The 27,049-nt window shown below is 40.0% G+C and overlaps 1 protein-coding gene across 3 annotated transcripts in view; it reads right to left on the bottom strand.

The window, feature by feature from the left end:
* The window catches only part of vps9d1 (VPS9 domain containing 1), a 151,458-nt gene extending 127,295 nt beyond the window's left edge, over positions 1-24,163 (bottom strand). For all 3 annotated transcript variants that reach the window (XR_009446807.1, XM_048546935.2, XM_048546936.2), the window contains exons 1-8: positions 24,024-24,163; positions 17,385-17,457; positions 17,130-17,222; positions 14,062-14,218; positions 10,059-10,170; positions 4,737-4,799; positions 3,126-3,178; positions 240-327 (exon numbers count right to left, since the gene is read on the bottom strand). Coding sequence is in view for 2 of the 3 variants with exons in the window: in XM_048546935.2 (XP_048402892.1) it covers positions 240-327; positions 3,126-3,178; positions 4,737-4,799; positions 10,059-10,170; positions 14,062-14,218; positions 17,130-17,222; positions 17,385-17,457; positions 24,024-24,116 (732 nt within the window). In the remaining variant the exon portion in view is untranslated. The remainder of the gene's footprint in view (positions 1-239; positions 328-3,125; positions 3,179-4,736; positions 4,800-10,058; positions 10,171-14,061; positions 14,219-17,129; positions 17,223-17,384; positions 17,458-24,023) is intronic.
* Between the last annotated feature and the right edge of the window lie 2,886 nt (positions 24,164-27,049).

Here is a 27,049-nt window from a genome sequence, read left to right as displayed (position 1 = left end):
CTGCTTCAGAGGTGCACCATTATGTCTTCAAACCGGTTGTTTAGAAAATATTAAAGATAGAACATAACGAACTGGCTTTTGGAAGCATTGAGTATTTATTAAACAGTCAAGACTCCGCTAAACTTTTACAAGTCAAATTTTTTTGATTGGTTCGCAGTACACTACATTAGAGGAATTAAACCCTTATTGCGTTTCAGTACAATTGAACAGAATGATGTTGTTTTTCGTTTGGTACTTACATGGTCTTGCTCAAACTCTAAAATGCTGGTGTACACATTTCTCTGTTCTTCTTCTTCAGGAGTAAGTGTGGCACTGTTTGAAAATCTCCTTAAAAAGGAATCAAACGCATTAGATTCTGATTCTAGCAATATAGACAATCACTGCTAGAGAAAGTCTTCAAAAAAGTTGCATTGTCACCAAACAAACTGAGTATGTTTAGAAGTGGAAGAAATCCAAAAAAGCAGGCTTTTGAAACAACCTGCAAATCTCAGCCACAAACTAACATTTTTATGTTTCGTTGCAACACTCACTAAAAAGCTACATTGCCAAAAATGTATACTTTCCCACAGGTTTTCTATGGAGGTTTGCATACAAACTTATTATAATCAGAGATATATTTCAGCACAGCAAGCTCTACAGAGAAACTAGGACCTGTGTGAACAATGCTCCAACTGCCAATCTCCTTTAGCAATCAAATTGAAGAATAATTAATGAATAGTGCAGAGTCTGAATTCAAAAGTGTCAGATAGTGAATTCATCGCCAAATCATGAATGGAATCCAAATACAAAAAGGTGAAAATACTGGATTAGAAACAAAGATAAAAGAAACTCTATAAATATGCAATAATTAAAGATCTGACAGAATTATTTCCACTTTGTAAATTTCCATGCCGATGAGTCAATTGGCAATGATTATGGTTTATCACATCGATAAATATTGACTTTACACTGGAATCAACAAGCTCAAACTTCATTTCATGAGTTTAGCATGTATTGACCATCAAAGAGAAACAACATTGTGCATTCCACATTTCAACACAAAATGTCTCTGCAAGGTACAGGTATCATGAAGTTTGTGGAAAAGCAGGGCAAGACAGCTACTTCTAGATTTTCACATATAAGTGTACGTGCATGATTGTGGGAAGCTGCTTTTTGATTTACTTTAATATCAGAGAAAACTGTTAGCTTTCATCAATTTAAGCCGGTACAATAGTCCGTTGCTCAAGCTCGAACTCATGCTAAGTCTTGACTAATTTACATCACAATGTTGGACTGGTGTCACCTCAAATGTATAATTCTTACTCTTGCTTTCTAAGCAATCCATGACCATGCCTCTTCCAACTCTGTAGTTCCCTTTAGTCTGGCACTCTTCAGGATCTCTGCACTTGTCTAATTCTGTCCTCTTGCATAACAACCACTTAACTCAGAGCAATATCTTTAGCAACTTAGGTCTTGAACTTCAGAATTCACTTCCTAAACCTCATTGACTGCCAATGTTTCTCTATTCATCTTTAAGATGTTCTTTAAAAATACTCCTTTTACCCAACTACACAAACTATTCTAATATTTCTTCATGTGCTTCAATATCAAATTTTGCCTGATGATGTACCTTTTAGGTGCTTTGGGACATTTCACTTGTTAAAGATGCAGTTTAAAAACGAATTGTTGTTGTTAAAACTTCCATTATTCCGACACTAAATTCTCACTCAATAAGCAAACTAAAATGGACTTTTGTGTTGCATGTACATGAACAAAACCCAAGATGTACTCTTTAGACAGAAATTATCAAGCCAACAGATTGAAAGAATGGAAGAAAAGGAATGGGATCACACTGAATTGGTCAAAACATAAATTCACATAATCTCTGGTCATTTTTCATTTTGAACAACTTTTGATGAGATGGTGGATGGAGCAATCCTGTCACCATCAGGAGCAGTTTGGGGTCTCGTTTCAAATAAAGTCAATGATCAGACAGTGCTAAAGGAGTAATTGCAGGCAAAATGCTGATCAAAGTGGAGGAGATAGCAAAATGTAGCAGAGTCTTCGCAGAACCGACAGCGCGAGGAGACCTGGTTTGATGGGGAAGCGTAGCAGTGGGAAATAGGTTTGGGGTGGGAGAACCAAGTTGCAGAGATAGGAGCAGCTGTTAATACCAGTAATGCACTGAAAATTTACCTCAAACCATAAGCACTTTTCAGTAATCTCCAATACTTCCTTATGTCCAACAGGTAATGTACATGGGATTTTAATGGAATTTTAATCCTTGTGTGTGCTTACCACAGCCATACACTCAACAGAGCCTTTGGGATGCAAATAAGCCCTCCAAGGAAAATTAAGAAGGTAGTTATTTTGTGGGACGTGGAAGAACATGGGCAAGCTGTTTCCTTAGGATCTCCAGCCCTTTCCTCAACTGCAAGGTTATTACTGTCCACAGATTAGATTGCTGCTGACAACCTTAAGCCCAGAAAGCAGTGCATTGAACCATAATCTTCATTGAACCATAATCTTCATTCAACCACCTGTTAGCTGTTCATTTCTCCAGGAACTTCACTCAAACATGGCCGAATAATAAAAATCTTATCTGCATACAGAGACTTTTCATATGGAGTTGCCACGAGTTAAAATTTGTTTATCTAGTCTCCATTCATGTTTTCTTGCCAACAGAATTTTGATAATATGTAAATCCATTTTCTAGATAAGAAAATATTCTTTAAAATAAACAAGACAAGGAGTGTAGTTACCAATTCTTATTTCATTCCCCTCCCATTCTCAGCGGCATATGAAGCAGATGCAACATGTGTCTACATCTCTTTTTTGCTAAGTTTCCTGACACAGATGCTCACCTGTTGCCAGAGTCTATAGTTTAATGGGCATTACTCTAACACGCATGATTGACCGTCAATTGTCATGCTCTGGCCATGTACCGTAGATTTTTGGAAGGATTCACTGTTTGATTAATCAACCTGGTTGACCAGGTTATGAACACATCTTCCATGGCCATCCAGTGTTGGAGTGGGAGTTGAACCCCAAACGTTCGGCTCAGAGGCAGGGCATTAGCCGCTGTGTCAGAAGACCTCTGACATATTAGATGCCCAGTTGTGTGGCGCGCTTTAAGACTTTATCACCTGTTGGCTTCTTCCTGAAGTCTCAGTCTTCGTTCTTCCATCTTTCTTTGCAGCTGTATGTTACACTGTTATGGATATTTGCTCAATTGATGTAACTCTCAAGTAACATGGTTCCGAGCATATTTAAAGTTACGCAGAAAGTAAAGGAATAAGTTATCACTTTAAAAATACACTATTATCACTTTCCTTTCAACTGAAAAAACACAAATAACCTTCAACTCCCAGAGTTAACTGTTCAAGCCGGTAAACATTACTCCACTTTATTTTGAAAGGTAGGAGTGTTGAAAAAGGTGTGGGGAAGAGTCAACGCATCTAATCAGGTTCTTTATCATAAGTCCTAAATCAACTGTTTGACCCTTTCCAAAGCAGGGTCAATCTCTCTAAATGAAAAGAAAGCTAATGTCTGCACATTGCTGCATTCAATAAAAGGGACTAGTTACTAAGCAATGCAAGTGCTGTGTGAGACTTCTATGTTTGAAAAAAAATGAAGTGACTAATCTTACCAACTTGACATAATTGCTGAGGCTGCTGCAGGCAGGGTGCAGAGACAGAGTTGGGAAAAAAAATGACATAGATTGAATATGAGGATGAGAATTTTGAATACCAGACCAATTGCAAGCTCTTGAGCAGAGGGATGTCAGACAAGAAAGACTTGGTATGGTCTTAGGATACAGGCAGAGTTTTAGGTGAGCAAAGGTCTATGATTGGTTAGAATAAGAGGTCAGCCAGGAGTGTCCAATGCACCGAACAAAATGGCGTCTAGTTGACTGATGTTACGTGGATGAAAGCGAACAAACACAGAATACTGGAGAAACTCAGCAAGACTGGCAGCATCTATGAAAACAGTTAATATTTTGAGTATGGAATGACTCTTCTTCAGAACACTGAGTGGATAATATTTGTAAGATGGAGAAACTAGGTTAGAAGTTCAGTTTAGGATCAAACAAAACACTGAAGTAGTTAATAGTTAAAATCAAGTAATAACAATGCCCATAGTTGCACAGGATGAAGGGAAGTGTGGCAAGGGTTAAAGACAATGGCTTTGCCCTTTCCATTGTTTAAATGGAAGGAGTTTTGGAGCAGAGACAATGGTGCAAGATGGAATCAAAAATCATTACTAAGGTTGGTGCTGGGTAGGCAATTATTGAAACAACAAAGGACTATCCTACTCAGATAGAAAATGAATAAATACACAAAGAAAAGTGATTATAATATTTCACTGGACTAAGCAATTTTTATTTTCTACCAGTTTCTTAATGCAAGATGAAACAACTGCTAGCATCTCAGCAAAGCTTGCCAAGGGTAATTACTTCAAAATCATGTATATCACACAAAGTACAAGTATTTTGTACTCCTTGTAATTCAAATGCAGGTTAATATTGTTTTATTTAGCCTGATGAATTGAATTTAGGATAAAGATGTGAAGTGAACCGCTCATGGGAATGCAAGTGCTGCTGTATTTATAGTGAACAAGAAATTCTAAGAATTATCCCACTGAACCACAGCTATCATTTATAAACACTGTGGCAACATTCAAAATGAAACGTGACCAATCCTAAATTTCTTCAGTAGCTGTTTGCACTGAAGAACGTCACTATAATAAAAGGATACAGCTGCCTGTCTTGCCTGTGCTATGATCAAGTTCTCCATCATCTGTCGCTGAAGAGACAATGTCTGAAAATGAAAACACATTTTGACAAGAAAAGTCAATGCAAAAATGTTTATGCTTTGTTTCAGAGATAGATATTTTAACAAAAGTTGTAAGTAAAATGTAATTTTATCTGTGAGGGTGATAGTTGCACTTTTATCTGACTGGGTTCACTGTGCTTAGTTACATGGCAGTTTGATTACATGATTCACTTGAAAACCAGTTACAGGAAGGAAATTTTTTTTCCAGTAGTGCAAACTAATGTGCTAGTTCACAAAAAATAATGTATCACCATTTACTTTTCTACCCCTTATTGAATGCTAGCTTTGGGGTTCAGTGTTGTGCAAATCCAACTCCAAGATAAATGTGAACATTTTGAAAGATGCAAATTAATTCAGTCCAAATTCATTGGATTTTGGAAAGGTATTCCATTACTTTTACCTCTCACCTACCAATATTAGTTTTGAAAATCATTATCCATCAGATCAGAATAAATTGGAAATGTTTAGTTAGTTATTGGAAAGAAATGGGGAAAAGAAATTGCCTGTGTTAATGGACCATTCAACTAAGGAGATGAAATTGGGCAAAAATGCAAAAAAAGTACAATTTTCTATACTAAGGTATCCTCTATGGGTTTACAATTAGGATCCTTTCGGCTAACAATGCTGAAAAGCTTTTGAAACTTGGGATCGTGCATTGTAACAATGTTGAAAGATGAGCAGAAATTAAGAAAGAACCTTCATTTACATCACACTTTTCAAAACCCAAGGACATCCTTGAGCATATCGCAGCTAAAAAAAAATTGAATGACTGTTGTAACTCCCCATCTAACAGCACTCAGTATTTTTTTTCTAAAGGCTTTTGTGGTTCAAGACGACCATTTGTTGTCAGCTTCTCAAGGACAAATAGAGACGAGCAATAACTGTTGACCTAGCTGTTAAACCCATATTCTGTGAATTAATTTAAAAACCTCCAGCTTCTTTAATGTCCTGCAGAAATGATTGCTTGCAACTAAACACTTGTACGCTGCAGGAATGAACTCAACAACTATAGAGTGCAGACATTCTCCATATGCCAAAGAATAGAAGAAAGGGTCAATAGTCAACATCAAAGAACCCTAACAGGAAACTTTTTTTTAGTGGCAGTATGTCTGTGAGATATAGAGAATGCTAACCACATATAACTTAAAAGAAATTGTAAAGTACAAGAACCCAATTGTAAAATTTCAATCTTAGTCTCTAAATTGTTTACTCAGCTTTTCCTTTTTCCTCCCCCCCTCCACCACTGCCACTGAGAAAGCAACAAATATCCTTTCACAACTGTCTCACTGCTGATTTCAAAGTGAACATTGGAAGGCTTTCAAATGTTGAATGACTTAACTTTCAATTTTCCATTCTGTTAGCTCCAATTGCTTATGGCCAATTGTAATAAATATTGTTTATATTTTTTTTTCAAACCAAGCAACTAATAACAATATATATTGAAATAAGGCTTCAAATGGCAAAATGTACACCAAACTGTTAAGTGATATAAATTAACATAATATAAGTTGGAAAAAGACGTTTCAATTATTGATAATTAGTAAGAAAATAGGCTTAAAAGCACACTGCAGTCATCTTCATAAGTTAACGTAACTGTACCAGCTTTTAACCTCCTCTAGAGCAAAAAACAAACATTTAACACACATAATAAACCAAGCTAAAGTCAGGTTATAGGTACTAATTGTTAACTGGAATTGTAGCATTGTAACAAGATACCACTCAATCAACAGAGTGCTGTTCTCTAATTCTTTTAAAAATACTCAGAATTTTTAATTGGTTGGGAGTAAATGAAGTCAATACATTGTTATAATCAGATGTTAGTAGGTAACTGAAAAGTTCCTAAAGATCTGACAGTGTTGAGTAAAATAATGACCTTATTAACTAAAACATTAGTAAATTAGCTCAATAAGACCATAACACATAGGAATGGAAGTAAGGCCATTCAACCCATCAAATCCACTCCGCCATTTAAATCATGGCTGATGGGCATTTCAACTCCACTTCCCTGCACTCTCCCCGTAGCCCTTGATTCCTTCTGAAATCAAGAATTTGTCGATGGATGCCTTCAAGACATCCAACGTCCTGGTCTCCACTGCACTCCGTGGCAATGAATTCCACAAGCCCATCACTCTCTGGCTGAAGAAATGTCATCTCATTTCAATTTTAAATTTACCCCCTCTAATTTTAAGGCTGCGCCCACGAATCCTAGTCTCCACGCCTAACGGAAACAACTTCCCAGTGTCCACCCCTTCTAAACCATACATTATCTTGTAAGTTTCTATTAGATCTCCCCTCAACCTTCTAAACTCTAATGAGTACAATCCCAGGATACTTAGCTGTTCATCATACGTTAAACCTACCATTCCAGGGATCATCCGTGTGAATCTCCGCTGGACACACTCCAGGGCTAGTATGTCCTTCCTGAGGTGTGGGGCCCAAAATTGGACACAGTATTCTAAATGGGGCCTAACTAGAGCTTTATAAAGTCTCAGAAGCACATCGCTGCTTTTATATTCCAACCATCTTGAGATAAACGACAACATTACATTCGCTTTCTTAATCACGGACTCTACCGGCAAGTTAACCTTTAGAAAATGCTGGACCAACAGTCCCAGATCCTTTTGCACTTCTGCTTTACGAATTTTCTCACCATTTAGAAAATAGTCCATGCTTGTATTCTTTTTTCCAAAGTGCAAAATCTCACATTTACTCACATTGAATTTCATCAGCCATTTCCTGGACCACTCTCCTAAACTGTCTAAATCTTTCTGCAGCTTCCCCACCTCCTCAGTACTACCTGCCTGTCCACCTATCTTCGTATCATCGGCAAACTTCGCCAGAATGCCCCCGGTCCCTTCATCCAGATCATTAATATACAAGGTGAACAGCTGTGGCCCCAACACTGAACCCTGCGGGACACCACTCGTCTCCGAAAAAGAGCCTCTTATCCCAACTCTCTGCCTTCTGTTAGACAGCCAATCCTGAATCCAAGCCAGTAGCTCACCTCGAACACCATGGGCCCTCACCTTGCTCAGCAGTCTCCCGTGAGGCACCATATCAAAGGCCTTTTGGAAGTCTAGATAGATAACATCTACTGGGTTTCCCTGGTCTAACATACTTGTTACCTCTTCAAAGAATTCTAACAGGTTTGTCAGGCATGACCTCCCCTTACTAAATCCATGCTGACTTGTTCTAATCTGACCCTGCACTTCCAGGAATTTAGAAATCTCATCCTTGACAATGGATTCAAGAATTTTACCAACTACCGAGGTTAGGCTAATCAGCCTATAATTTTCCATCTTTTGCCTTGATCCTTTCTTAAACAAGGGGGTTACAACAGCAATTTTCCAATCATCTGGAATTTTCCCTGACTGCAGTGACTTTTGAAAGATCACAACCAAAGCCTCTGCTATTTCCTCAGTCACCTCCCTCAGAACTCTACGATGTAGCCCATCGGGGCCAGGAGATTTATCAATTTTTAGACCTTTTAGTTTTTCTAGCACCTTCTCTTTTGTAATGTCTATCATACTCAACTCTGCCCCCTGGCTCTCCCTAATTGTTGGCATACTACTCACGTCTTCCACTGTGAATAGCCAAACACATGGGTTATCAAACGTTTAAAATGAATTAAACTTTAGATTTCAAAAATAACAGCATTTAAAAAAGCTGAAAGCACACGATATGTATGCAAGCCATGAGGTTTTAATAGTTCTGAAATTATTTTTAATTTTTCTTGTTGCAAATAATTGGTTAACCTGTTGCCTTTTACATTGTACAACCAACACTTCACATGAAAAACAGTTGAAAGTGCGTGCTTCAAATCAGATGTTTTAAGAAAATCAAATACTTTTAAATTCATTTTTTTTTGAATTTCAATATAGCAAACAAGTCTAAGTAGCAATTTTCAACACAATACTAAAAGCAGAATTTAAATTCTGGTCTCTTAATTTAAGACTAGATCGTATAAGCACCATAATTAAATTAAGGTGTCACTGGAAGTTGAATAAATTCATGAAAGTCAAGTAAGTGAACCAGTATTGTTGACTTTAAGTAGAAATGGATACTTCAAAAAGATTAACGTTACTGAGTTACACAAGGTGGGAGTTGTGAACTTTTAGAGCATGGACTACTCTGCGTATGAACTGATTGAAGCAAAGGTAGATGGTGGTTAGTTTTGAGTTGCTGTGGATAAGAACTGGTGTAATCACAATGGGCTGTGCAGATTCCTCATGTTTCTTCCATGATTTCACAGGTACATAGTGAACAATCATTTATGTTTTGTTTATAACTTGTAAAAAGATTAGAGCTTAGTGATAGTCTCCTTTCCAGCACAATTGACATGAGGCAAATATACATAAATGTTAAATATTAAGCACAGACCACAGCGTTAATGACATCACAAAAACGCGCCATTGTTAGAATGACTCATGGTTCTACTTAAGAGTTTTCAGTCAATTCTTCCTGGTACAAATAGTCAAATTTAGGGGAAATGATAATAGATTGTAGGTACCTCTACTACTGCATGTTATTTACTTAAAGGAAATGTTTGAAATTCATGCAAGTTTAAGTCTATTATTCATCTTTTAAACTAAATACCATAAACTCTCAAATTCAAAACTTGCTTGGATCAAGACCAGTGATGAGTTGACAGGGGAAAAGGAAATGCAGATTGGCACCCTTTTCATCCATTGATCTCACCTTATCACTACACAGAAACAAGCTGAAATAAAATGATACTGAACAAACTACATGTTTCAGCATGTGACATGCAGTTTATATTTTAACCTTTTTTCTCTCCACTTAATCATAGGGTGCTTTGAAAGGCAAACAAACCATGGGAAATGCTACCTATAATCAAGATGAAAACCGTCTTCGAAGCAACAATATTTTTCAACCTGCTGGACCACGCAATTTAGTTAACATTTTGGTACCATTGCGCTGGTGGGAAAAACTGCACTTAAATCAAAACATTTAATTTTACTAGGACAAGCGTCTTATTTTATTGGTATATCCTATTTAAGACTTTTCTAAAATCACCAAGGCCAGATTTATTGAGGCTACATCAATGTTTTACCAGAGCAATGAATAGACGAAGAAAAATGATGCAGTAAGAGGCACCACAAAAGTCAAAGCTGTAAGTTTCTGAAAACAGCAATCCCTAGAGATCCATTTCAACCAATACACATTGTAGCAAACTTGAAGCTTTTTATACTTTTTGAATCTTCTGTACGCAATTCCACTCACCAGTGAAGTTTTCTGCATGCCCTGATTAGGATGCAGCCGTGCCATCCGTGCCTCATAAGCAGCCTTTAATTTCTGGTTCTGTCTTGATGCTTCTTCCAATGGAGTAAGTTCTCTAAAGTGTCGCAAATAAGTAAAACAATGAAGCAGCCTTTCAATTCTTAGCAGGAGAAGACAAAAATACTTTGCAAACCTTCTGTTTTCATTATAAAGCAATATATTTTCAGGTAACTGAAAACAAAGCAGGTAATTTAATGCAACTAACACACAAGGTAGAAATTTTAATATCTGACATCTTAAAAAAAACTTTATTCTGCTAGACTTAAATTAACAAAAACTGTTTAAACCCAGGTGGGCACAATTAAAACAAAAATATATACTATGTTTGGACAGGGCTGAATTCTTCAAACAATTGAGCTTCAAGTATGGACAACTGTTCACCTGCTCATAACTATATCAACATCGATCAGACACTTGTCATCCTTTCAGAATCTGCCATTCTGTCTACATCAGATACGGCTATAGCAGATTTTTAAGCATTTTCAGCACATACTTGGTCTCAAAAAATAACCTGATTTGTTTAAAACTGCAATTTTTCCAAGTTTTACTGCATATATTAAGGTAAAGGTCAATTTTTTGAGGCAATTTCTCTAGGGGTACTGTTTTTGTAGGGCTTACTTTCAATCAAAACACATTCATTTGGCACACCTAACATGATTCTCAAAGGAACCCACAGATAATTGGGGAAGCAATGCTCACACACCAAATACTCATTGTCTGCCTGTTTTATTAAAGAGCCTCCCCCAGTCCCCAGGACAGGAAGACATAATGCCAGCTTGGCCAGTGATTTCAATGCTGCTTGGGAGCCAGATCAGAAGGAACAGGCTGCACAACTGGAGGCTCCCAGAACTTGATGCAAGGACATTTTACTGAATCCATTTTGGCAAGGGCTGAGTCTCTCCTCGCCAAGATGGCAGAGAACGACAATCAAGGACATGAAACTTAGGTCTTTTCTAAGTCTGATCTGATGTCGGGCCTTGCATCCTGTTTCACATGAGATGTTTGTCGTTGTTCTTTAATTTGTCCCTCCAGCCAAAAATCAAAATCAATCTACATCTTCCTGACTCTACTGACAAGTAGGGAAAGTGGAGGAAAGAAGGGGGATGTCACAATTAAATAAAAGACAGATTGAGGTTTTTGACGTGATTATAGAGATTGTATCTTGGTTCAGAATTTTTGGACATTAATTTTGAAAAATACATAGTGAATTTTTCAGGGGTATATAAAAATTCATTTTAAAACAAAACAAAATCATGGGTTGATTTTCACGTGATCACTTTCATACAAGTTCTTTTTTAAAATTCTTTGTCACCATCTCCCATACATTGCGTACATTTAGTTATAAGTGGAAGGGAATTCCCAACAAGTTCTGTAGGAAAAATTCAAATGCTAGGAAATTTATAGGAAACTGAAAAGTAGTCAGAAACTCAGTGTATTTCTTTAACTATCTTAAGCTTTTCCAGACCCCATAAACATGTATCTTCAATCATTTAGGTTTCTCATACTTGAAGCTGGCAAACAACAGTCCCAAAACAGACAAAAAAAACAGAAATTGCTGTTTCTGGCAGGGTGGGGGTGGGTGAAGAAGAGCATGGATAGGTGTAGAGGGAACCCAGGGCAAGATAGAAAAAAAGGTAGGCAGATCAAGGGATTGATGAGAGTAGGAGGAAAGTAGGTAGTTTGGTAATGAAGGGGGCTCTGAGTACAATAGTTGAAAATGGTTTGGCTGTGCTGACAGCAGCCTATGTCATGACAAGAACTGGGGTGTGTGGAGATGACTAACAGACATGGAAGTAGGTGCTCTTGCTGTAAAATTGTTAAACACTAATGTTGAGTCCTTGACACTGTAAGCCCTTAAGCGGAAGCTGAAGTATTATTTCTCCAAGAGATAGTAGAAATGCCAATGCTGGAGAATCTGAGATAACACAGTGTGAAGCTGGATGAACACAACAGGCCAAGCAGTATCAGAGGAACAGGAAAGCTTGACGTTTCGGGTCGGGACCCTTTTTCAGAAATGGGGGAGGGGAAGGGGATTCTGAAATAAATAGGGAGACGGGGGAGGTGGAGAAAAGATGGATGAAGAAAAAGATAGGGTGAGAGGTGACAGACAGGTCAAAGAGGCGGGGTTAGAGCCAGTGAAGGTGAATGTAGGTCGGGAGTTAGGGGGGATAGGTCAGTCCAGGGAGGTGGGATGAGGTTAGTGGGTAGGGGATGGGGATGGGGCTTGAGTTGGGAGGAATGGTAAGGGAGGCGGGGACTAGCTGGGCTGGTTTTGGCATGTGGTTGGGGGAGGGGAGATTTTGAAGCTTGTGGAATCCACATTGATAGCCTTGGGCTGCAGAGTTCCCAAGCAAAATATGAGATGTTGTTCCTGTATCTTTTAGGTGGCGTCATTGTGGCAATGCAGGAGGCTCAGGATGGATATGCCGTCTGGGGAGTTGGGGGGGATTGAAATGGTTCACGACTGGGAGGTGTAGTTGTTTGTTGCGAACTGAGCGTAGGTGCAACAAACAACTACACTTCCTGGTCATGAACCATTTCAAACCAGCCACCCGAAAGATGCAGGAACAGCATCTCATATTTTGCTTGGGAACTCTGCAGCTCAAGGCTATCAATGTGGATTCCACAAGCTTCATAATCTCCCCTCCTCCAACCACATGCCAAAACCAGCCCAGCTAGTTCCCGCCTCACTAACCATTCCTCCCACCTCAAGCCCCAACCCCATCGCCTACCCACTAACCTCATTCCGCACCCCCGTGACCTGTCCATCGTCCCTGGACTGACCTATCCTCCCTAACTCCCCACCTACATTCACCTTCACTGGCTCTAACCCTGCCTCTTTGACCTGCCTGTCTCCTCTCACCCTATCTTCTCCTTTATCCATCTTCTATCCACCTCCCCGTCTCCCTATTTATTTCAGAATCCCCTTCCCCTCCCCCATTTCTAAAGAAGGGTCCCAACCCGAAACGCCAAGCTTTCCTGCTCCTCTGATGCTGCCTGGCCTGCTGTATTATTTCTCCAGTTTGCTTCCCTTCTTCCCTGGTTATCTATCAATATTCCCTTTGTCTACCTTCCTCCCCAACCACCCGCTTTCTCTGGGATCCTTCTCCCAACTGCTTACTCCTTTTTCTCATCACTGCACCGCCCTGCTTGTCATTGGCGGAGAGACCATCTTTTCCTAGCTGTTTCTAATTCTGAAGACGGATCACTGGATTCAAAATGTCAACTTTGTTTTCTCTCCAGAGAAGCTGCCAGACCTGCAGAGTTTTACCAGCAGTTTCTGTTTTTGTTTGTTTCAGAGTTTGTTCTTTTATGAAACAATAGTGCCATGAAGTTGTGAGGACTGAGGATTTTTGTAGTAAATCCAAAGACTGGATTCCTGGTTACAACATTAACTTGATCCTGGTAGTTGGGTGATTTTCATTTGAGCTAACACAAACAGGGCACTCAGTTGTGAGCTGGCTTTAAGTGTATTGGACAGATCCCTGATGACTGTAGCATGGTTCGCATTTAGATAGTTTCATGATGAAGCTATAACATTTTACTACCCTAAAGGTCTGAAGGCAGAGAAGAAACAGTCAACAATAATTCCCCTCCTGAATCATAAGATGAAGGACTATCTCACTGCCATGCATTAGGTGAAGCATTAGATTTTATGACAAAATAGTTGAAAGTGATCTTAAAGCACTATTAATCTGTGTCCAAATAATATCCTTCACTTTCAATCTAAATATGAATATCATCCACAGAATAACATGCCAGCAGGAACGATACTCAAAGGGTATTTAAGCTACGGAATCTAGAGTACCTGCATGTTGAGTACTTAAGAGCAGTCTTTCAAGTCATCTCCCACAAACATCCCTCAGAGCTTCTGGCTCTGAGCTGCTTCTGTCTGGGTGTCAAAACCCTCTCTTAAGAATGTGTGTTTCTACTTACTCACTCTAACCTTTTGGTTATCGGCATTTCTGCAGTCTGCATTTTTTTTAAGCCTTCAGGAGCTAAAAATGTAGTATTTCCTCCTCCATCAGAGGCAACTCTACGATGACATGGTGTATATGAAGGTTTGATGTCTTGGCTTGTTGCAGGCTTATTTTCCATTTTACCTATGAGACATAGGGCAAACAGCAACGAAGAACTTCAATAAAGCACTGTAGGGGACATTTTTCTCTTGCATGCAAAATCAAAGAAAATCTTTTAACCAAATTGCCACTCACTGATAATAAGAATGCATGAAATTATTTTACGTATGGTCTTAATTTACTTTCCATCACATAGAAAAATCATGTCAAAATTAACGCAACATCAACAAGCTTTTGAAGCATCAACACAGACTGTGTGCACTGCATGACTAGAGGAAAAGTTTCATTGTGCCAATGCACTAAATGTGAAAAACAACAAATCATATTGCAGCATTTAAACTGAACTGGAGGTCAAACTTTGATGCTGCATTAGGCAATAAGAAGTTTGTATGTTTATCTATATAACATTGAAACAAGTGAATCTGCAGTTCATCAATCCCAGAGAACACACGCGTGCTTTTCTTAGCTATAAGTGAGTCTGGATGAAAAAAACTTGATTTTTGCTGGTAAATTGACTATTGGTCCTTTAAATAATAGGTATTTTACATGATGACTTCAGTTCACCTCAACCAGATACTGAAAGGGATTTAATTGCCAGTGGGTATGTAAGCTTGCAGGCACATGACTGACGAAGTTCAGGACTTGAGCATGAAAATCAAGTATGATACTCCAGTGCATTACTGAGGGAGTGCACAATCACTGGAGGTGTCTTGGATGAGATCTTAAATGAAGACCTCACCTACCCTCTCAGGTAGATATAAAAGATCCCATCCCATGTTTGTGGGAGCTTGCTGAGTACAAATTGACTGCCATATTTCCATAAAATGACTAGCCCCTTTAAAAAAGTTCTTGATTGTGAAGTGCTTTAAAATTTCTGGTAGTTGGGAAAAATGCTTTATCACTGTGGCTTTCTTCATATTCTAAATAACTGAATGATTCAAAGAATTTTCTTCCAAGAGAAACTCAGATTCCACACTGTTAAAAATCATTGAAATGTATGTGAGGACTGGACCTGATCTGCTTTGACTGCATGACAGATGAATTGTGCCCTTACATGAAGCAAACTCAATTCCACGATATTCAGCTAACTGCTGTGAATGGCCTGCAGCACACGAGAACATTAACAGCAATCAATGGAATTGTCATTGACATAACATCCCTCAGAGATTTTATCACAGGCTAAATGAAAACATCACAAAACATTTGAAACAATAACAGAAAGCTCTGGAGAAACTCAGCAGATCTGGTCACATGAGCAGACAGAAAAAAACGTATTAATGTTTCAGTGAGCCTTTGAAACATTAGCTTTGTTTCTCTCTCTCTGGAGATGCTGCCAGACCTGAATTTCTCCAACACTTTGTTTTTGTTTCAGATTTACAGCACCTTCTTTGCTGTGAAACAAAGCATAAAGCATACAGATCCATTATTCTACTTTCTGATTGTTTGTTTTTTTAAAACATGTCTGTTCATAACCTCACTGCTAAATTTATCTATGTGCTTCAAGTGAACATTTTGGGCTACTTCTGTAGCATGTACCAGCTTTGGACAGAAAGATTAATGTTGTGGATATCCCGCACGTTCTCTGGTGCAATACACTGTATTTAAAGGCCATTTGGTGATCAAGTCATTTCAGGAGTATATAAAGACAAGGGGCTTTGGTTCACAGGAAACTTGCTCTGCAAATGGAATCTTTTGCTGTGAACATGACTTAAAGGTATGAGGAGAAAAGCCCAGAATATCAGAGTCGTATAGCAGTGAAATAAGCCATTTAGCCCAACTCATCCATGCTGACCGTGTTTTCTAAACTGAACTAGTCCCATTTGCCCATGTTTGGCCCATATGCCTCTAAATCATTCCTATTCATGTACCTGTACAAATGTCTTTTAAATATCTTCCTTTTCAAATTCTTCCTCTGCACTTGAACTATAACATCACCCAAATCTTTATCGAAATAAATGTTTAAAAAGATTTTGGAACACAGTCTTAAAATCAGTGCTTTATTGTTTGTTTTTAAAACTGACTTTTATTTACACTATTAAGTGAACACTTGCAATTTTTAGTAGTGGTTCTGTGTTTGAAAAGCTTGTACGGGCAGCAATAGCAAATTGGCACCTACTGTCTTTTTAATAATCTTAATTTCGGTAAAACAGAAGACAATATATAGTTTGTTTCTTGGCACAATAACTTTTCTGTAACTTGCACAATTCTAAATTAAGTTAGCAAAATTGAAGGCTGGCAACTTCTTTTATGCTGCTCAGTCACAAAGACTACCTACTTCCCCCTCTAATAACACTAATCCCTGCCTTAGCCCCGAGGATTGAAACTCTCAGCCATGCCTTTGCCACTTCCAGACTCAAGAATTCCAATGCTCCCACACATCTTCCACCATCTGATCAATCAACTGACACACTATTTCATCCCACAGTAAGACCCGCTCACCTTTACTGTCACTGATTAATACTGACTCCTAGGCCTCAATTACTCCAAATTATAAATTTTCTTCCCTGTCTTTAATGGTCTTACCACAAGCTATCTTTATGACTTGTTCCAGCCCTACAAACATTTCCAACAAACTTTATTTTCTTGTAGGTTCCTTTTCACTCTATCATTGGCTACCATCAGTGGCTGTGCTTTGTGGGACTGAGGGTCCAACATTCTGCAAATCCTTTCCAAAAATATGCACTCTCTTCTGTGCTCCAAACTCCAGTAAGAATCTCCTTGAAATCCCTCTATTCTAGCAGGCATTTATTTGATCACCCTGTTGATCTCTGTCTTGATGTTTATGTTTTTAGTACTTCAGAAGAGCTTTGGGATGTTTTTCTATGTTAAAATAACTATGTTGATACAATTTGCAGTTTTATGATGCATGGCAATGAAGTTATTTTGTTCCTTTAAGAGAAATAATTATCCATGGAATGTAAAATATAGTACTCACCAAGTCTGGCAGCAGTGGTCTTAATTCTTTCTAAGCACTGATCAGCCAATTTCAGCATCTTTTGCATTTCAGGTGTTACCAGCTCCATCTCATCTGCACAAATGATTAATTTAAATACCTTAGCATTTGGATTATTTGAGTATTTTCTATTTACAAAGATCAACACTTGATGCAACCCCTAACTGGAAGGAAACAACATTAAAAAAAAATCGTAAAGAAAAGAGTGTAACTTGCAAATCTGACAAGCACCATTACCTTTCGATTGGGCATCTTCTAATAAAGCTTGTGAAATAAAGTTTATGCTCTTCAGGTATTCGCAATAAGCTTCCTGTTAATAACAAAAGAAAGTGAACCACGAAGCAATGATTTTAAAATACTTGTTTCAGTACAATTCACGTAGCTGGTGAAGACACTCAAAGAGAAGCTTTGCCAAATTAACTTGCACTAGTACTATGCTGACTTACATGAGGCAAATTAACAGGATCTAAATAAAACTCACAAATTGAATAGCCCAGTTGATTTGCATGGTCGAGCGTAGAATTCAGCAGGTTATCTCAGATATACTGGTTTAAAATGATCATTTATTTTGGTATGTATACCATAAGAAATAAGAATAGAATTAGACCATGCAGCCCATCAAGTCTGCTCCACTATTCAATTATGGCTGATATGTTGCTCAATCCCATTCTCCCGCCTTCTCCCATAAACCTTGATCCACTAACCAATCAAGAAGTTATTTATCTTTGTCTCTAATACACACAATGACTCGGCCTCCACAGCCTTGTGTGGTACAAAGAACTAAGAACAAAGAAAATTACAGCACAGGAACAGGCCCTTCGGCCGTCCAAGCCTGCACCGATCTGTCTAAACCTGTCATCTATTTTCTAAGGGTCTGAATCCCTTTGCTCCCTGTCCATCCATGTACCTGTCCAGATACATCTTAAAAGACACTAACGTGTCTGCATCTACCACCTCCTCTGGTAACGTGTTCCAGGGACCCACCGATGGTGATGAGTTAAACAAATTCACCACCATCTAGCTGAGGAAATCCCTCCTCATCTCAGCTCTAAAGTGGTGCCCCTTCACTCTGATGCTAACATCTCCAGCTCATGGAAACATCTTCTCCATGTCCACTCTATCCAGGCCTCTCAGAATTCTTTAAGCTTTAATTGGATTTCCCTCCAATTCTCAGACCCCGAATTCTCAGCCACTCCTTATATGGCTGGCCCTTTAATGGCCTAGCCCTAACCTAAACTGGCTAGGTGGATTAGTCATGGTAAATAAGGGGTCATATGCTCTTTTGGAGAATCAGTGCAGAATCAATAGACCAACGGTCTCTATCTGCACTTTTAGGATTCCACGGTTACTACTTCTTCAGCCTCATTGTCCAACGATCCAATATCCACTCTTGCCTCTCTTGTAATTTTTCGATACCTAAAAAATCTTTTGCATTCTTCTTTCATATTACCTGCCAGCTTACTCTCATTATTTCTTTTTCTCCCTGCTTATTGCTTTTTCAGGTGTCCTTGGCTGGTTTTTAAAGTCTTCTCAATCCTCTGGCTTCCCTCTAATCTTCACACATTGTACGCCTTTTCTTTTGCTTTTATGCTGTCCCTGACTTCTGTTGTTGTCATCATTGCCTCTTCCACGCCTTAGCATGTTTGTTCTTCCTTGGGATGAATTTCTGCTGTTCCTCCCAAATTCTCCCCAAAAATTCCTGCTGTACTGTCTTTTCTGCTAAATTCCCCCTCCGATCAACTCTGGCCAGCTCTTCCTTCCTGTCTTTGTAGTTACTTTTACTCAATCATAATACTATTACATCTGGTTCCAGCTTTTCCCCCTCCCCTCTCAAACTGCGGGGTGGATTCTCTCATATTGTAGTTCCTGATCCTTTCCATACTCTTCTGTCCTACTACTTATTCTGGAAACTTGAACCTCCACTGAGACCTTCCCCCCACGACACTTAACCATTTCCATAATTTTCCATTCAACTAAACCCACCCGCTCATTATTTAGTTTAAAGCCCTATTAATAGCCCGAGTTATGTAATTTGCAAGGACTCTAGTCCCAGCATGATTCAGTTGGAGCCCGTCCCATTGAAACAGTTCCCTCCTTCCCTTGTACTGGTGCCAACGTCCCACAAATTCATACCTATTTCTCCCACATTAATCTTTAAATCACACATTCATTTCTTTAATCTTATTGATCCTGTGTCAATTTGTTTGTGGCTCAAGTTGTAATCCAGAGATTATTACTTTTTGGGTTCTGCTTTTTAAATTTAGCACCTAGCTGCTCACATTTTCTCAGCAGAATCTCATTCTTTCTACCAATATCATTGGTGGCCACATGGACCACAAACAACTGAATTTTTCCACTCCCACTCCAAGTTCCTCCGCAGCTCAGGTGAGATAACCTGAACCGAGGGACTAGGTAGGCAACGTAGCCTTTGGGATTCTTGATCCTGTCCACAGAGAACATAAGGAGCAAGAATCTCAAACCTATTAGACAAACTCTGGGGCTGAGGCTCCTTCAGCACCACCTCTCAAATCCCTCTACCTGCCTTGTCTGTGGTCACACCCTCCTGTCCACTGACCAAACGAGGTCATTAATGTAAGGGGTGTGACTGCCTTCTGAGCACAACATCTAGATAACTCTCACTTTCCCCGATGTGTTGCAGTGTTTGAAGCTCAGACTCCAGTCATCAATTCCGAGTCTGAGTTTTTCAAGTAGCCAACACTTGTTACAGGTATGGTCATTACGAACCACAATGGGGTCTGCCAGCTCCCACATCTTGCAGTTAGAACACACTGTCCGGCGCACCATCTCCACATGCCCCTAACTACATCAATGGAGCTGAGGTGGAGAGGTTCTTATTAATTTTATATTATATATATCATAACCAACAATCTGTGCTGTACCTCCCACATAGATGCCACGGTTAACAAGGCTCAATGATGTCTCTTCTTCCTGAAACGGCTGAGGAAATTTGGCATATGCAAAAGGGCCCTCAAAAACTTTTACAGACACACCACAGAAAGCATTCTATCCCGGTGTATAATGACCTGATAGGGCAACTGCTCTGCCTAGGGCTGTAGGAAACTACAGAAGTTGTGTGCACATACCATCATGGAAGCCAACCTCCCATTTATGGATTCCATTTATACTTTTGTTGCTGCGGAAAGGCTGCCAACATCATCAAAGACCTCTCCCACCCCTGGAATACTCTCTTCCAACCTCTTCTGTTGGAAAAGATACAGAAGCTTGAACACATGCACCAGCAGGTTCAAGAATAGCTTCTTCCCTGCTGTTATTAGATTGCTGAAAGGACCTCTCTAACTTCAAAGAATGTTGATCTTGTTAGGTTGATCTAGTTTTATGCATGTCCTGTGCAGCTGTAACCTTATGTGCCTCGCTTTTTCTAACACCCTTTAATCTCCATGTCCTTGTATGCCATGATCTGCCTGTACTGCGTGCAAAACAAAACTTTTCACTGTACTTAGGTTTGTTTAAGTAAAGTGAAAAATTTTGTTTTGGGAACAGTATATGTGGCTCCATTAAATCATCTACACCAAATCATCTATTTTAATGACTTAGTTCTTCTGGTCTGGAAAAATGTCCCTGATTGACCTTTATTCTGAAAGTAACGCATAATGGATAAATAGAATACTAGAATCCCTACAGTGTGGAAACATGACATTCGGCCCACTGAGTTCACACTAACCCTTCGAACAGCATCATACCCAGACCCACTTCCTACCCTTTCCCTGCATTTCCTACCCTAGACACTATGGGCAATTTAGCACAGCCAATCCAGCTAACCTGCACATCTTTGGACTGTCGGAGGAAACCAGCACACCAAAAGGAAAATCATGCAGACACAGGGAGAATGTGCAAACTCCACATCAACACTCAGTGCCAGGGGCGAATCCATCCTTAGGTGACTGTCAGGCAGCAGCGCTAACTTCTGAGTTTCTGTGTCAATAATCAATTTGGTAGCTATTACCAACCAACGAAATTATTGTTTAACTGTGATGCTACTCTTCTGTGCTGGGCCCCTAATCTTGTTGTTCGATTTATACTGCTAAAAAACCTTACAAGCTATAAGCCAAAAAAAATGCAACCAAACAGCACCTCTACTCCTCTGTACCGAATTCAGTGAATTATTTTCTCACTCTGGGTGTGTTTCAGCCTGGTTGGGATCTCTTCTTCCTGATCTCACCCTGAAATCACTCTGAATAATAATTATGTCATGAATATGACATAATCTTCTGTTTGAGTACAAGCAGATTTTCGCATTCATTTCTTTATATTTGTCACCAGTTTTCCCATTTAAATATTTGGTTTAACTTAAGTTGAAGTTAAATTTAAGTTCAAAGCTTTCTAGAATTTTCACACTGCTTGTAAGTATTCCTGGAAACAGCTGAAAATCAGCTCAGTAACGCATGAATTCATGAAGGAGATTGTCTCTATTTCTGATCAACAGTGTCAAAAGATTCGTAATCGACAATTTCAAGTTATCTCTTGCTATGAAATTGGTTCTTTTATCTCACCTTGGACCACTAACTTTATCTGCATTATTTAATCGTGGACTAACTCAACATAATAACTTTTCTTAATAAAAAACGTTGATAATTGGTCGTCAATTTTGGCAAAACACAAACTGGTTTTATTTTGGCATTTAAAGACATATGTATGAATTCATGTTAGAACTCTTGCATCTGCACTGAATTTCATACCAACTTTTCCATTATACAGAATCCCTACGTTGTGGAAGTAGGCCATTCGGTCCATTGAGTCCACACCAACCCTCCAAAGAGCATCCCACCCAGACCCACACACAACCCCAGCCCACCCCGCCATGCTATCCCAGTAACCCTGTATGTCCCCTGGTTATTCCATCTAGAGTGCACATCCTGGACACTATGGGCAACTTTCCACAGCCAATCCACCTAACCTGCAATTCTTTGGACTATAGGAGGAAACTGGAGAGCCTGGAGGGAATCCACACAGACAAAGGGAGAATATGCAACCTCTACACAGTCAGCTGCCCAAATGAATTCATGTCTCTGGCACTAGGAGGCAGCAGTGCTAACCACTGAACTGCACCATATTTGGTCCACATTTGCAGTGAAATTACCCCTGTTGGCTTGGCAGGCTGCAAATCCAGCTGGACTTCCAATCCACTCCACCCTGAAGATCTCTGCACGCAATTGCCCTCATTAGAAGTGCATGCCACCAATGACAGTGCACCACCTCACATGGTGCAAATCTGATTAAAAAGAAAGACCTAAAAATTCTGGCTCAAAAGTCAGATTTTCTGTGGAGAGAACAGCTATTTTAATGTTCCAAGTACAGTGATCTGGAAACATTTACTTTAGTAATGTTCATGGAATGGGCAGCAAAATTATTGAAGCTTTTGAGAATAGTTTTATTCTTTAACAGAATGACACATTGACATAGGCAGTTTCTGTTATAAGTAAGGACACAGGAGATTATAACGGACATATAAAAGCTGCATGTAAAAGTGTACCACTGGACCTTAAGTACATCTATATATTTCAGTCTAGTTGCCCATGGTGTCTCATGCTACAACTAATCATGATAAAAGAAAGATACTGTAGATGTAACATCTCCACTCTGGAAATATACTGTCTGAAAACAGTGCTAGTCCAGAATTTGTTTCAGTAGATCCATGCAACTCTTGGCATTATTTTGAAGCTGCAAATTACAGTATTTCAAAGCTGTTTTTATGACTGTTACATGGTGTTTTATCAATGTATTGTGTGTCAGGTAAATATTTACATCTACACTGTTTTCAGATTCACACACTCAAGGTTAGGAGTTCTACATAATTTATAATCTAGCAGATAACAAAATCCATAAATGACATAGTCCCAACATTCTGGAGAGTTTACAGGATTATAGTGGACTCAAACAGAAGTATCTGTGAAAATAGACATAGTTTGGCATTAAATAGTCAAAATAGTAGACGCTCATTATGGTGGTGTCGTCAGTGAACTTGTAGATGGCATTCATTCTGAATATGACAACGCAGGTGTAGGTGTGCAGGGAGTACAGTAGGGGGCTGAGGGTGCCAATGTTGAGTGTTATGGTGGAGGAGGTGCAGTTACCTCATCCACAAGTCAAGCGACGTGACAGTAACAGGGCAGAAGCGAGTTGTGAGGGTATGAAATACAATGCACTGTCTGGAAACGTGACAATGGATTGGGGGGGGGGGGGGGGGGGAGAGAACTTTTTCGGATAATAAGTGAGCAGAGTTATGTGGAAAAAGCAGGAGATTGGCACACGATATAACAGAGCTAGTGCTGGCACGATGGGTCTAATGGCCTCCGACTGCAATGTAATAATTCTGAAACACCTGACGATTCAAGCTGTGATCCTAAAGGTCACAGACCCTGGAAGCTCACAGCTCCCCGTCAGCTGAACAAAAAGATTTGAACTCAGCCAACAGATGAGGGGATTCTTTACAATCCAATACAGATACTCCCCTGGGTGGGAGAAGAGCTGTCACAGGAGTAAAGGTAATATGTCCAAGATTAAACTCTTAAAGAAAGCTAAATACCAGATATACATTCATCGCCATATAAATAAGGGAAAGTTGAGAGTTTTGGTGCAGTTAGGTTGATAATTTAAATGTCACGGAATCCTTTCAATCTAATATTAAAAGGATGGAGAAACATTAAAGCTTTGACCTTCTCTCGGGGTTGCTACTGCAGTCTGTGCCCCCACACTCCCGGCCAGCACAGGAACTCTAGCCCGAGGATCCACTCCCGCTGAGGCTGTGACTAGGCCTCACCTCCCCTGCCGGCCCCGGAATAAGCTCCACCTGAGCTTTCCCCCGCCTTTTGTCTTCCTCCCTCCCACCCTTCTTACCTTCTGCCTGCTCTCCGTGTCTAACTGGATCGCGGCTCTCGCCAATTTCATGGCGTTTTGCAGCGCGTTCGCCCCCGACTCTGTCAACGCCATGTCACCGCCGGCCGGAATCTTTCGTCGGGGATGTTGGGATGTACCCGGAGGGTATCGTGTGGGACGGGTGGGAGCCCGGACACACAAACACGCGGCACGCTGCGGGGCACACCACTGCGGGGCACAGTCTATGTGGGCCAATCAGCTCTGCCCTCTGGTGACAGATACGGGAGCTGCATCAGATCGCCAGAGGCCAATTGCCAGCAAAGAGCTTTTTCAAATCACTGGTTCTCAGCTTTCCAAAGTGTCTAGGCCCGAAACGTCAGCCTTCCTGCTCCTCTGATGCTGCTTGGCCTGGATGTGTTCATCCAGCTCTACACCCTGTTATCTCTTATTTATGTACAGTGCGGTGTTTGGATGCTGAACTGCTGGAGATATGTGGCATATCTTATTGGCAATCCTTTTGTACCACTGAGCAGCTTTCACTTGTCTGATTGTTAATCTAATCCTCATAAGAACATAAAAAATAGGAACCAGGAGGCCATTTATGAAGAAGGGACCGGACCCAAAATATCAATTTTCCTGCTCTGATGCTGCCTGGCCAGCTGTGTTCCTCCAGCTCCGTACTGTGTTATCTCAGACTCCAGCATCAGCAGCTCTTACTATCCCACAGGAGCAGGCTGCATGGTCCCTCAAGATAACAGTGTGAAGCTGGATGAACACAGCAGGCTCAGGAGCACAAAAGCTAAGATTTCGGGCCTAGACCCTTCACCAGAGAGGGGGATGGAGAGAGGGAACTGGAATAAATAGGGAGAGAGGGGGAGGCGGACCGAAGATGGAGAGAAAAGAAGATAGGTGGAGAGGAGAGTATGGGTGGGGAGGGAGGGAGGGAGGGGATAGGCCAGTCCGGGGAAGACGGACAGGTCAAGGAGGTGGGATGAGGTTAGCAGGTAGGAAATGGAGGTGCGGCTTGAGGTGGGAGGGGGGATAGGTGAGAGGAAGAACAGGTTAGGGAGGCGGGGACAAGCTGGGCTGGTTTTGGGATGCAGAGGGGGGAGGGGACGAGCTGGGCTGGTTTTGGGATGCAGTGGGGGAAGGGGAGATTTTGAAAATTGTGAAGTCCACATTGATACCATTGGGCTGCAGGGTTCCCAAGCGGAATATGAGTTGCTGTTCCTGCAACCTTCGGGTGGCATCGTTGTAACACCGCAGGAGGCCCATGATGGACATGTCATCTGAGGAATGGGAGGGGGAGTTAAAATGGTTCGCGACTGGGAGGTGCAGTTGTTATTGCAAACCGAGCGGAGGTGTTCTGCAAAGCAGTCCCCAAGCCTCCGCCTGGTTTCCCCAATGCAGAGGAAGCCACACCGGGTACAATGGATACAGTATACCACATTGGCAGATGTGCAGGTGAACATCTGCTTAATATGGAAAGTTGCAGGTGAACATCTGCTTAATATGGAAAGGTCCCTGAAGCCTGTTCTCTCATTCAATAGAATCATGGCTGATCCAACATTCCTCATGTAAATCTTGCTGCCATTTCCTCAGAACACTTGATGCCCCTACTCATCAATCATCTATCTATCTCAGACAAAAGCAAATTATTGTCAATGCTGGAAATTTGATACACAGAAAACTTTGGAGAAAATCAGCAGGTCAGCCAGTCTGGTAGCATCTGCGAAGAAAAAAAAAGAGTTAATGTTCAGGTCCTGTGGCCCTTCCTCAGAACAGTTCTATATGCTACCAGAGCTGCTGAGCTTTTCCAGCAAATTTTGTTTCTGTTCCTGATTTACAGCATCCACAGTTCTTTTGGTTTTTTTTCACAGGTCAGTCAGGTTTGTGGAGAAAGAAAACGAGTTAACGTTTTGAGTCTGGTATGAATCCTCTTCAGGGAATATTTCCAGTGCTGACCAGTTTTATTTCAAACTCCCAGCATCTGCAGTATTTTGCTTTTATTTTGAACTAATCATATTTGAACATTGAGCACAAAATAATCACCAGAAACAAAAAAAAAGGCAGGGAGCTGGGATCAACTTAATTCCCTTCCAGAGAGTTGCAGGATCATGACGGGTTGGATGATGACTTAATGTTCTGTATCCATTCTATAATTAACATTCCAAACAATATTTTTTCTCATTGCCGCTCCCCTTCTTTTCGAGCCCGAATCACAAAGACACCTTACCTTCCAGCTTTTATTTCTGATGAAAGGTCAAACTGAAAGATGAAGTTGCTTGATTGCTATCAATTGATTTTTTTTCTGTTTTAGCATTTTAGACTTGATTGAGATGTCTAGCATTTTTGGCTTTTTCTTCTCGTTATGGATGATCTTCGTTTTTGTCACAACCAGAGTAAAGTAATAAATTTAGGGTCAAAGTTAGTCCATGCTATCATAAGCAATTTGCTTATAGCTCAGTACTTTGGTATCCTGTTTAATTCTTGAAAGGCCTGAATGAATAACTTGTTGTAATGCTACTGCTGAGCAGGAAAACTATATCTTGTTTATTTTCGTGCTGTGAAGTTCTAATATTTAGTGTTTAACATTTCTTACTCCCATTCAGCAGATTGCTCTGACATATCATGGTCAGCATTCCAATATGGAAAACAGAATTTAAATTTCTGTCAGCATTGATGTACTTTAAGTTCTTGACTGAGTTGTTCATGTTTTAAAATTCAAATTCAAGGCCCCTGCACAGCAAATACACATAAGTCAGTAAAGAAATCCTTCTCCTCTTACAGTCTTTGTTCTTGTAATTTCTTTTCTCCAGTAATAATGTGAAATTAATGAATGCTGTCCACATTTTGGATTTTGATAATGCTATTAATGCAGGGATTTGAAGTAACATCTTAAGATTTTGCCTTGGCTATGTTTTCAAACAACTTGCATTTCTGCTAGTGAGTTGGTTAATAGGGTAGCTGCCTTATAAATAACTGGTCTTACTGGTTTAAATTGTGTTAAAGGTGCCAAAGTGTCTGGGTTTAAGCAATTATGAAAC

Source organism: Stegostoma tigrinum, chromosome 16 (genome assembly GCF_030684315.1).
Source record: "Stegostoma tigrinum isolate sSteTig4 chromosome 16, sSteTig4.hap1, whole genome shotgun sequence".
In the NCBI taxonomy this organism is placed as follows: Eukaryota; Metazoa; Chordata; class Chondrichthyes; order Orectolobiformes; family Stegostomatidae; genus Stegostoma; species Stegostoma tigrinum.
The sequence above is the reverse complement of the archived record's forward strand: the minus strand, read 5'-3'. Positions and strand labels throughout refer to the sequence as shown.